This window comes from Acanthisitta chloris, unplaced genomic scaffold (assembly GCF_000695815.1).
Source record: "Acanthisitta chloris isolate BGI_N310 unplaced genomic scaffold, ASM69581v1 scaffold12582, whole genome shotgun sequence".
NCBI lineage: Eukaryota > Metazoa > Chordata > Aves > Passeriformes > Acanthisittidae > Acanthisitta > Acanthisitta chloris.
Window position 1 is genome coordinate 34,583 of NW_008658948.1, and position 12,793 is coordinate 47,375.

The 12,793-nt window shown below is 39.6% G+C and overlaps 1 protein-coding gene across 1 annotated transcript in view; it reads right to left on the reverse strand.

Annotated features, from left to right (window-relative positions):
- The window catches only part of APBB1IP (amyloid beta (A4) precursor protein-binding, family B, member 1 interacting protein), a 48,845-nt gene that overhangs the window by 21,995 nt on the left and 14,057 nt on the right, over window positions 1-12,793 (reverse strand). The window contains exons 6-8 of the mRNA XM_009069207.1: window positions 10,657-10,778; window positions 2,900-2,974; window positions 1,433-1,576 (exon numbers count right to left, since the gene is read on the reverse strand). Coding sequence (XP_009067455.1) covers window positions 1,433-1,576; window positions 2,900-2,974; window positions 10,657-10,778 — 341 coding nt within the window. The remainder of the gene's footprint in view (window positions 1-1,432; window positions 1,577-2,899; window positions 2,975-10,656; window positions 10,779-12,793) is intronic.

Below are 12,793 nucleotides of genomic sequence, written 5' to 3' on the forward strand. Positions count from 1 at the left end.
TTAAATACATGCCACAAGGTGACTCTGTGGCACCAGCTGAGCCTAAATTTGCAGCTTAACACCTGGAAAAAAGAAAGCACTTTCCTCATTTGCACTGTGACAAAAAGTCACTGAAAAGGGTGTCACTGGATGATGAAAAAAGGCTGAGTAACTACCAGGATATGTTTTCCCTGCTTTGGCACTGTGCTACTGGTTGGAGGCATGTCCAAGAGAGACTTCTCATTTCACTGTTCTTACACTTTTTCCACCTTAAGTGCTTTCCAGATCTTAATTTTTTTTCTAGATTTTTCTAAATTTTTTTCTAGATCTTAATTGATAGAATGTTGTAAGTGCATTCTAGATCTTAATTGATAGAATGTTGTGTGTGCAAAATGACTTGAGGAGTGAAAACTGTCATCTCAGGGTCAGGTAAAGGCAAAATAAACTGCTGTGAAAGCTGCAAGGCAACCTAAATCTGTGTTTCAGTGCAATTTAGTTATAAACACAGGTCACTGGAGCAGCACCACAGCATTCCTTTATAAGATATAAAATGTTTTGCCCTTTGTAATTTAGTCAGGAAATAGCAGAACAGGAAATAGCAGAACAGTTAAGTTTCACAGCACAAATCATAACAGCAAAGCTTCACCAGCAGCACTAGCATTTCCAAATATGAAGCATTAGCAGAGCTCTAAGTGGTAAGAGAAGTGGTTTTCAGAATAAATAAATAAAATAAATAAATCATACAAGTCCCAGAGTGCACCATTCTCCCTAATCACGGAGGAAATGAGGAGCCAGCCACCCTTACGTGCAACATATCCAAGACCACTTTGCTTCTCAAGTGCTGGCAATTCAGACTCTTTAAACATTTTGCAATACTAAATGTCAGTGCATTTGATTCAGTCAGGTGGATACTTGTGTCTTATTTCTTTCTACACAAAGGGCAGGCTTAAAAAGCCTTAAAAGGCACAACACGTTCTCTAGGTAAAGATCACTGTAGGAAAAAAAGTAGAGTATTTCTGCATGCTGGTTGCTGGTGAAGAAAGTTGGTATCAAACAGACTAAAATTCTATGTTTTCTTTGTGACAAGAATTAGTTTACTCGAAAACTTTTACAATATTGTTCCTCAGGGAACCAATATAACAAGGAAGCATTTTGGCAGTGTAACACCAGCTGAAGGGTGCAATGCTGTTTTTCTTTCCCCTACTGACTTCTGGAGGAGTGATATTTCATTAATGCTTTTATCTACCCCTAAAAATCAAACGGAGAGAAACGTGCCAGGATTCAGTGACTACATTCTAGTATTTGCACAAGTGGTGGAGTCAAAGTTAAACCATAAAAACCCCCAACCCTCTCAGATGCACCAGACAGTTCTCTTAAAATGTCATCCTGGGAGTTCTTCACTTTCACCTCCATGAATTGTTTTATTGCTAAAAGGATTATTTGACTTCCTGACCTTGGTTTTTCCTTTGGGTACATAATAAATTCCAGAAGCTCGTAGAAGAAAATAACGTCTCTTCCAGGACTTTTTTCCATCTTCTTTTAAATAAAGGGCCCCTTCAAGCTCTGGCACAATGACAGATGTCCCACAGAAGCTTTCCTGTGCAACAAGAATAATAATGCACCAAATAAACCAATTTAAGCACAACCCTATTAATAAAGAGCAGAAAAATGCTCCTTTGAAAATAAAGACATATCCTGTGACAGTGAACATAGAACATGGGGAATGCAGTGACCAGGGAGATGAACACCTTGGACAGGCAAAGGAAACTTTTCCAAGCTAATGTGGTAATTTGGCCATCCAAGCTGGGCACTCAACTCTTGAAAAATAGGCTTGCAAAACCTCCATTCCCTAAAGGGTCAAGCAAAAACCTACAAAAGGTTTTAACTAGGCCTAGATGTGCTCAGTGAAGGCAACAGAACAGAAAGATTGGTATTGTTGCTGGGGGGTTTTCTCTTCTGCTGCACCTATAGTTTCTGTATAGAAATACTTCCGTAGAGAGATGTTGAGAGACTGCTTAGAGCTCTAAAAGCAGCTAAAGGAAAACACCACCTCAGTCTCTGGTTTAACTTTGAAATACATGCTAGCATTTACAACACTGTTTAAACAAATATACTGATTTGCTTGAAGGACCTACTGCTGGGTGATTTTTAATAACAACGTGTTTATCACTCAATGTTTTTATTGAGATTCACCAGGACTTCTGCTGATTGACATCTGGTGCCTTCATGAGTTGCTCTAATTTTGAAATGTGAGTCCTCAGTCACCTGAGAAAAGCATTTGCTTTGTGAACTTTCACCAAACTGAAAATGTTTGCCTGAAGAACTGTGATAACCTTTTCTTTCATATAGCTCTGGATTTTTCTCTCTCAAGCACACAGCTGAAGCAAAACTTGAGCAGAAAAGGCAAGAGGTTAAACAGACTTTCTGGAAAAGCAGAAAGGTTCTTTTTCTGGTGTAGTACAGCTAATAATTTGAGGTATTGAGAAGTACATTTACTTTTAACCCAAAAGAAACTACTGATCAACCTTACTAACAATAAAAAGTCCCAGGGGCCTAAGGGTGCAACAGCTGTTTTGTATAACAGTTTTGTATAATACTGTTTTTATTGTTATTGTGGCATTACTCTTCATAGAAACACTAAGTAAAAACGTTTCATGGTATTGGGGTCTACAACAACAAAACAATTCTCCATCATTTATTTTCTCTGATAGGGGATACAATCTGAATGTTTAACGGGGAGCAGCAGATGCAGAGGAAAATCCACATATTAAACCTGAGATACAAAGACACCAATGATCACAGAACTTTGTGTTGTTACACATTTGCCCACAACGAACTAAATGCTGTTATTTCAGAGCAGATGCAGATGGTGGCAGAGTTTTGGTGACATTTATGTCATCAACCTAATAAGTTGTCTTACCTCCAGTAATGCCTCTTTGTTTTTATCATTCATTTCTTTGCTTTCATTCTTCCCTTTGTTTGCCAGGTAGAAGTTCTGATTAAGACACAAAAGAAATTGATGTGCATTATAAAACCAGCAATACAAGTAACTAGGTTACTACAAACTCACTCAATAGTTACTGAGTCTTTCAATATTGAGTGCCCAAGCCAGCAGGTGCAAGAGGCAGATGCTTATGGACTCTCCTGAAAGACCCATTTAATCATGCCTGCCTGCTCATGAGTTTAAATTCTTTATTTTGAATGTAATTCAAAAGTAATAAAAAATTACTTTTGCCTATATATATATAGCCTCCCAAAATTAAAACAGTGGCTTAGGGTTTTGCCTATTTTTCTGGATCAATGGGTTTGATTTTAGCATTCCAATTTTCACCACTTCCAATATTATTACAGTGGGTAGAGAATGTAACCTTTGATTACATACTGATATGCAATGAATACAATGCTGTATCAAAAGGCTAGCAAGCATTTTTTCTAACAACTCAATTTGGTAATTTGCATGCTTCATATCTTGCACTCTGGATATAAGTCAGCTCTCAATTTTGAATAAAAGTGCTTATATGCCAGAACCTTTAACCAAAGTTACTCCTTTTAAACCCTTGTTCAAGCTCTGCAAAGTATTTTTATGCAGTGAAGAAAGTATTCAAAAATCTAGAAGAAATCCAAAGAAATGACCACCGTGATACCTTGGAACATGTGCTCCAGACTACTGAAAGAAAAGCCTACACTCCTCTGTTTCTGTGCCAGAGGGCTGTGAAGCTGCAAACACCCTGAGAGGACCTGGTGCCTGTCTGCTCCTGCAGACAAGGAAGCACAGCACCTCATGCATGCACTTACCAGTAGAAAGAAATTCACCCACTGTTAAAAACCAACAACAACTCTGCATCCATCTGCATTGTACAGATGAACAAAAGGACAGCACTTGGAATATGTGCAAATTCTGGCAGTGGGAAGGTGGATCAGGAGCATGCTAGGACTTGTGTGCTGGAAGATGTGCAGTGGTGTTGGAGAATGGTGGGACATAATCCTGGGAATGCACCTGGGGAAGGCTAAAAAGAGCAAGGACACAGTCCCCTGGGAATGCATGGACACAGCCCTGGGAATGCACCTGGGAATGCAGTGTACAAGCAAGGCTCTGGAGAGAGTAACTTGTATATAGATAGGGGGTAACTCAGCTGGGCAGAAGGCAGGGGCAAGTTGTCCCTGAGTGTGAGACAAACAAGTTTGAGACAAACAGCTAGGAATGCACCCAAGCCTGGGAAAATAAGAGATAATCCTCACAGCCGTAACTGCAAGTAGGGAGAGTACCTGAATGCTATCTCTAGAGCTTAGCCAATTATAAATGATTGATAGTTATATGCTTGTCATGCACTGTATAAAAAAGAGCCTGTCGGACAATAAAGTTGGGGCTTGCTGTATCACTCACACGGAGTCGGCCGCTTGCCTCCCCGCGCGGAACCTTCACCTTTCCCAACACAGTGGCTTTGCTCAACAGCAAATGTGGCCAGGCAAGCCGAGCCTGGCTGCCTGCAGATTGTGAGGCAGCTGGGTGTGAAGGAAGCAGGTAGATCTAGGATGCCATGCATGAAGTAGCATTTGCATCCATGGGCTTGAGGCCAGAATGATAACACTCAAAGTTCTCATGTTTTATAATTTTTCAGTTTATCTGAATTTTCATCTCTCTCCACTTTTTCATGCCTCAAGACTGTGAGAAAGTGACAACATATTTACATGCCTAGAACTCCACAACCACTAAACTGCACCATAAATGCAAACACTACCAAAACACCTGTGAGAAGCAGGTAAATGAAGTAACATGCTGTTGCCACAGCATAAGAAAGAAACAAAGAGCAGATCTGCCCTGCCAGCATACCATGTTTATAGTAACAAGGTTTATCTGAAGTGAAACCCTGTTCTTCCTCACAACTCCGTCTACATTTTGAAGCAGTGCTGTGAACAGCTGTCTGCCAGAACACAAACCTCATAGCAGATGGTTTTGGCACCAGGAGAGGAAGGGGAAGAGGTCTGGATCTCAAAATCAGTTCTTTAAAAGCCGCTTTTTTAAAGGTACACATCAAGTCAGGCAGGGAACAGCAGAACTGCTTTCTTAAAGGTTCACATCAAGTCAGGCAGGGAACAGCAGAAACACAGCCACCTGCAATTTGGCCTATGCTGATGTCATGTCGATAGTATGAGAAACTTGAATATTCAATACAATAGACAGTTGTCCTAGGAAATCCAGCTGGCTTCAGACTACCTGGACACATTTTTAGTCCACAGCTGAAGGTAAGCAAACACTAAGGACCACAGCTTTGCAACTACATCTGAACAGTATTCACAGTGGAAAAAAACCCTAAACAGCTTAAAAGTGGGTTCTCAGTAGAACCCAGAAAGCTTGCCCATGCAGTCCAAAACTGTTGGTCTGGCTGAGTGACACTGCTCCACTCATGCCTCTAGAAAAAAGGGACATTGCTGTAAACATTTAGCTGCTCAGAACAGCATTGTTCTGCAGCCCAGTCCTCTTGCAAACGCAACAGCTCTCGTTAACAGGCAGCACTATCACAGCCCTGCTGGCTTGATGTTGGCACACTCACTTGTGCACCCATGAAGGTATGCAGAGAAACCTCAGAGGGCAACGACAGGCTGGGTTGGGCCTCCAGACTTTGGGATGGATTTGGAAAGTAGAGGGATATGCAAGCTGTAAGCCTTCTTCTATAGATCATTCTAAAGACATAGCACACCCCCTAAAATACACAATGAAGATTTATCAGGTAAGTACACCTGATGACTGCTTCAACAAGGTTGGCCTCATCAGCTTTTCCACTGGTGGAGAGAGCATTCATCTGGCTCAGTCAGCCTTCCATGCACTGATAATAAGAAAACAAAGCTCCTCTGATTATAACTGATTCACATTCAGGCATCTGGCATTTATTTAGCAGAAGCACAGACCACCCTGTCCTGACACAATCAGTTGTAAAGAGAGAAAGTTTGTAATGATATCCATGCTGGACCTCTAACACTGCAGCTTTTTCATTAGGGAAACAGGGCTCCATCACCTAACCCAACGTTACACATATGTACACTGTCATCTTTCACTTGTCAACACACATTCCATTTGTTACTGATTACCTCCTTGAAGTCTCTGCCCCTAAATCTGGAAGTATATGGTACTTATTATTTGTCAGTGGCTAAAAACTTGGGGAGTAGACTGTACACTGTACTTGTTTTATCACTGTGTGGTTTCCTATTTTTGATCAGAAGCATTCATGCTAGAGGAAGCAAACCACCTGTGTCCACAAGAGGTCATTTCAAGTCCAGTAGTCAAAGGTCATGATAAAAGGCAAGCTCTTTCCTGTGTGAGGACACCACTGGGAAATGCATGTTTGGTTTGGGATGTCAGGTCATTCATTAGTAGGACAAGATGTGGCTACAGGGCAGCTCTCTGCATATATCTACAAATTTGATAATTAATTGTATTTTATGTTCAAAAGACAAGCCTATGCATACAGCCTTTCCACTCAGGGATACAGCCATCTCATTTTGTATGGAAAGGCAGGTAAAAAAATAATCAGGCCATATCTCTCTCCACTGTATGACCATCAAACAGCGAAAGACAGAAAGTGTTTTCAATAGCTTCAAAGAACATGTAAGCATGTAAGCAAACCAAACCTGGATCATGGTAGAAACAATAGCCTTAAATACTGCACTGTCAAACTCTCTGATTGGTGTTCACATCTCTGTATTCATAAAAAAGAATTTCTTAAACAAAACAGCACCTCTCTCATACCTTTCATCTCTTTTCATACACAGCCCCATCCAAGTAGGAATGCACCAACAACTCCTTGTCAGTACCTAGCAAAAAACAGATGTTCCAAGACAGTTCCAAGAAGCTCCCTCTGCTTCCCCTCCTGCTTAGGCTGTATTTTTGCTTTCAAGCTATTGAGACTTATTTTCCAGAAGATATGCAAGGTCCACATCAGCACAGATCAGATAGTGTGCAGAAAACAAGGCAACTGCTTCATACTCGTGACTATCTTCTTTGAGCAATGAGCTGCTTGTTTATGCTCATCCAATCTGCACCCAAAATGAGGCCAGAACTGGCCAGCTCACATCCCATTTCAGATCATTGCAGCTGTGTACTGAATGCAGCATAGCTGCTGCAGAAAAAATAAAGTGAAACAGTCATATGTGATGTGCTCCCTAGAGAGTTGCACACTAAAAATGTTAGAAGATATCTATAATTGCTCTGAAGATCAGAAATGTACATAAATATATGAAGCTAAAAGCAAAGTTCTTTTGAAGCCCTAAAAAAGAGTGAGAAATTAAGATTACTAAACAATGGGAGCACAGTGAAAAACACTTCCCTTTTCTCACTTCTATTTCTTTGCACTTTTGCCAGAACACTCAATAATCAGGTTCCCTGCCACACTTCTATGTTTCCTTCAGTGGGTACAGTGGAGACAATAGAAAAACCTGGATTCCTAAAAGTGGCCAAAGTGGTGAAAAATGAACGTATCACCTAGTGGATACTAGCCCAATTTCACTGACTTAAATATTCAAGCATAAAACTCACTACACCTGTCCAGTTTTGAAAGACATTACAAATTCTTACTCCACCTCCTCCTGACACTGTGGAGAACTCTTGCTTTGCATAAGAAATAAAATGTCAATTCAGTGCCTGGGTTCTCCACTGGAAGGTGTAGCTCTGGCTTTTGGCTCACCATATGAGGGAGCAGAAGCATAAAGTACTCACTGTACAGACTTTCAATAATTTTTATAAATACCACCCAATCATAAAAACAACCAAAAATCCCACATGCATGTGGTATAGCCTGCACTGTTTGACTTTACCAAAAGAAAAACACAGGAAATCATAGTTCATGCAAGCAAAAGTAATATATAGTATTCTAAGAGCATGACCAGCATTTTACAGTCAGATGCCCCTTAAAAATAACTCTGTTACCTTCATTTTTCTTTCTTTTAAGAGTATCTTTGAGCTGAGAATTATTCTTCGAGATTTTTGAAAAGAGGTGTTAAGACCTGACAACCTTTTCTTTCAAGAGGAAGGCACAGCATCACTCAGCCACATGACAAAGCATCACCTTTCCCACGTTATGAAGGTTTTCTTTATTTGCCCATGTACCAGTATGTATTTTTGTTTCATTCTTTAGTCATAGGCTTGTGATGCTCCATCTCTGGAGATGAGTCACCGATGCAATTCATGGAATAATCTTTTGCTGCAAGTTCCCTGCAGGGTATATTATATCACAGTGAGGAAAGGGAAAAAGTGTGCCTGTCTTCATGGAAGAGGGGGACACCTGAGGATTTCGCATTAGCTTTTTCTAAAATGTATTCCAAATAATTTAAATAATTCTTTTAGAAACAAAGCTGCATAAAAATACTAGTGAATATTGCATGTCAAGATGACAATCTTAAAAAAATGCCACTGACATTAGCTGAGCAACATGTTGCTAGCACAGACATAGAGAATGAATCCTGCATTTCAGAACCTCAGGTCAGCCTTAGAAAATGAAACACATTTAATTAATTGTTGTTTAATCTATAACAGGTCTATAACTAGTTCATGAAAAGAACCAATGAACATTGGCACAGGCCACAGACCTTCCCCAGTGGTCCCCTTGTTTTAGCAAGGCATCTGAACATCTTTGTAACAAGATTATTTTTTTTTAAAGCACTTACATGTGTCAGACCTCTATAACCAAAATTCTGTATCACTAACTTGTCTAAGGATAAATTGTAGGCACCTGGCCACCTTTGGAATTTGCCTCTTTTTTTCCCAGAAAAATACCTGTAAGTTACAAAACTGTGAAATCTCTGTAGACAACTTCCAATAGAGGGCTAGGTATGACCAATAACAAATTCAACTGCTGCTGCATTACCACCACTGGCTATGTCAAAAAAACCATTCTGCAATTTCTGTCCCCACAAAATCAGTTTACAAAGCAGACAAAAAAAAACATTCTGCAATTTCTGTCCCCAAAAACTGGCCCCACAAAATCAGTTTACAAAGCAGACTTGAATGAGTTAGGAGAAGGAGGCTGAATATACTGAGAATACAGTGTCAGAGCACTAGGTTTCAGTTTCCCATTGGTTAGACTAGAATTTCCATAAGTAGTTAGCTATGTAATCATACACCCTGCCTCAACTCAGCATTTCTGCTTGGTTTATTTTTTCAAGGACTTACTCCAGATCATGTGTTTTACCACAATTCATTATCTAGTGTGAGCTCCATCTGTACAATACTGATTATCTTCTGCCAGAAAGACAAAGCATTGATATGACTGTGCTATTCTACCTGTCTCACAATGTTTGAATTTACAAGGCCTGACAGATGGTTACACTTTATTACTGGCAAAATATTTCGATCCTGTGATAGTCACAACTGATCCAGTTTCCTTAAGACTGTTCATTTTAGAGCTTATCACAGAGGGGCTGAAGCTCAATGACTGCAGATGTGTCCAGGTCCAGCTGAGATGGGAGGACAGACCGACACTCTTGTTCTGGTTTTGGTTTAGGTCACATTTATTTCTACATTCCATTGCAATCAAAATGACCAGAATCTTCATCAAAAATTTGTGTCCTATGGGATATTCAGAGCCTTGCCCTAAGCCACTTGCCCAAATAGCACTACTAGTGTACAAATCAAATGTGCAGTCAAACCTTTGCTGCTAGGTATGGTTATGTGCATCACAAAGTATGACACCTTGAGCTATCATATGGTACTTCCAAACCTGGCTTTGCTGTTTCCTATTCAAAATGAACATCAATCCATGTACAGTGCAGGATAAGTTTTCTTTCCCTGGTTGTGGATACTTGTTATGTCAAGGAAGGAAACTTCCCCTCTACAGGTTTTATCTGAAACACTGGCTCATTCTTTAAAAAAAACAACTTCCTAACGAGCAGCTTGGTGAGATTTGCTGCCAAATTATGTATTTGACTCATTTTTTTGGCAATGCTGAATTGCTCATTTTTCTCTTGCTGCCCTTAGGAGCAAACCAGATGCTCAGTGAGCTAACAGACCTCTGACAAGGGGAAAAGAGCTCATGCCCTAGAATCCATCAACTGTACATGCTAGGCTGTCTGTAAACACAGTTTTGACCACACAGCACAAGAAATAAATGAGTTGTGTATACACCTCTCCTGAATAATTTGAGGCAATTCAGTGTGTTGACCCTCCTTTACAAAGCCAGTGTGCACGAGTTACTGTTCACCCAATTCTTCTCCCCAGTATAAATGAAATCCAGATAAATTCTCTCTAGCACTCAGCATACTCTTTATGAAGTTTCATGTACAACTGGCAAAAAATGGACTTTCATGGAAATGTTGATTTTCATCAGCAGAAATTGTGGAGAAGCTACAGTAAAGACAAAGGACAGGTTTTTACAGCTCTGCCATCTCACCCCAGTTCTAAGAGCTGGGCCTTAACAATAGCTTGTACCAGAGGCAAACTACATGCTTCATTTTTTTACCACTACAGACAAATCTCTAAAATAGTTCCAGAAAAAAATAGAAAGCACTAAGTTTAAAATCCTTGCATTCAGCATTCTGGTTTTTATGTTGTTTGTTGTTGAAAAATCCAAGCTTTGCTTTCTCTAATTCTGAACTGACAGAGCTGGAAGCAAATTATTAATGCAATAGGCAGCATGCAGACTAAATGTCCTAAGTTTAGGCTCTTACCCAAACACCATGTTTGCTTACCTGGGGATTTTTAAATAAAGCATATTTTTCACTTTTTTCCAAAAACAGAATCTTATTCTCAGTGTCTCGAGTCCAGTCTGATAACACTTGAACGACATTTTCATGGTCTTCAAAAAACCTTTCTGGAGGGACAGAAAAGGTAATGTCAGACATTCAAACTCTTTCTCCCCTATCCTGAGGCTGCAGAAATTCCTGTGTAAGAATGTAATCATTATGTGATATTCACCCAGAGCTGGACAGTCCAGCACTCTTTTCCACTGCACAGATGGGAGCAAAACCACATGAAATTATGTCACATGGAAGGGCAAAGCAGCTACAGAAGACACCTTATGTAGCTGTGGCATGCTCCTGGATTTCTGTGTGCTGTTGCATGAAGACTGCAAAGGATGGAAACAGTGACCCACCAGAAGTAGATGGTTACACCCATATCTTTCAATGGCCTTCTGCTTTTGTTTGGTTCTGGGTTTTTTAAGGTTTGCAGTATGACTGAGGGAGGGGTGTCATATATTCACTTTGTTTAATGAATTGAAAAAAAAGTAAAAAATTATTTCCTTGTCTTTTTACTTTACTTCTTTTACATTGCAAAATTGCTTTACTCGGCAGGAAGAATTCTATGCACTGAAAATAAAATGGTTTCAAGCAATGGTATTTAAAAACACAAATAGCAAACCAGAGGAAATAAGAAGACAGACTGAGGATATACTGTGAAGATATACTGTCTCTGTAGTTAAAAACCTCCCCAACAATGGTAGAGAACTAGTGTCAGGTCCCTTCCTGATCTGATCTGAACCTAGGTCCTCCACCCAGGAAAGCCACAGGGTTTGCTGAGTTTATGCAACTTCTTTCTATTTCTTCTGTGGTTTCACTTACTGAAGCAGTAGCAGTTGAACAGTCACATAAACCCTCTTTCGAAGGAAAAGGAATTGAGCATAATTTGACAGGTCATTTTGGAAGGACCCAAACTACATTTTTCTACAAATTCAGTACTGGAATAGGGAATTCACCCAGCTCCAATTTTTACTGTGATTTTCACACTTCGCTGGGAACAACCATACTCCCATTTCAGCGGCCTGTGGTGACCATATCTTCCAGTGGCCTGGATTGGCCCAGTGTAAGAGGATATAACAGAATGTACAGTTTGTAGGTTTTCTTTTAACACTTCTCATTACTTTGGACAAGGCAGACTGGCCCAGTGTAAGAGGAGATAACAGAATGTACAGTTTGTAGGTTTTCTTTTAACACTTCTCATTACTTTGGACAAGGGTTCAGTATGTCCCACCCAAACTAAATTATGTGAATTAATTAAATTCACACAGCGAGATCAGCTTCATGGCCAGTTAGCATGTACTTCAGTATGCCCCACCCAAACTAAATGATGTGAATTAATTAAATTCACACAGCGGGATCAGCTTCATGGCCAGTTAGCATGTACACAGTCACTTTTAACAATACAAATGCAACACTCTTCATTTAGCAACTGATACTTTTGCAATGCATTGGAAATAGAAAACACTAGATAATACCCAATTAACCGTTTGAAGGGTAAATATCACTTTATAGTCCAGGATAGCCGTAAAATAACTCTCAGATCGTAACACTAGTCATGCAACAATAATTTTTGCCACATATACTTTTGTCTGTTCATTTTCTGTACCAGGCTTTTCTTTAACAATAATTTTTGCCACATATGTTCATTTTCTGTACCAGGCTTTTCTTGTATAGGAGGTGTGATCTCACCATCCCCAGGATGGTCTTTTTAATAATGATTTTTACTGAAAAAAAAGTCAAATCTGGATGCCTATTATAAGGCAATAGTCTTTATTGCAAAATACATGTTGGTACATACAACCCAGTGTTATATCACCATCTCAATACTGAGATTATTTGTGATATTTAACATGTAATTAATCTAAAATTGCAGCTTATTTTAGTTGCAATGACAGCCTTTCAAAATAACAGTATATGTAAGATACCCTGACAAGGATCTTGTGATATAAAACTAGCTTGGACCTCCAGTTCAGCATGAAATATTTGCTGCTTGGATTTGCTTCTTAAAGTAAATATAATTTTATTCTCTTGAATACTAACGTGGAAAGCAGGCAGAAGGGTGAAGAGCAGAAAAGTCTGTCTTCCTGCT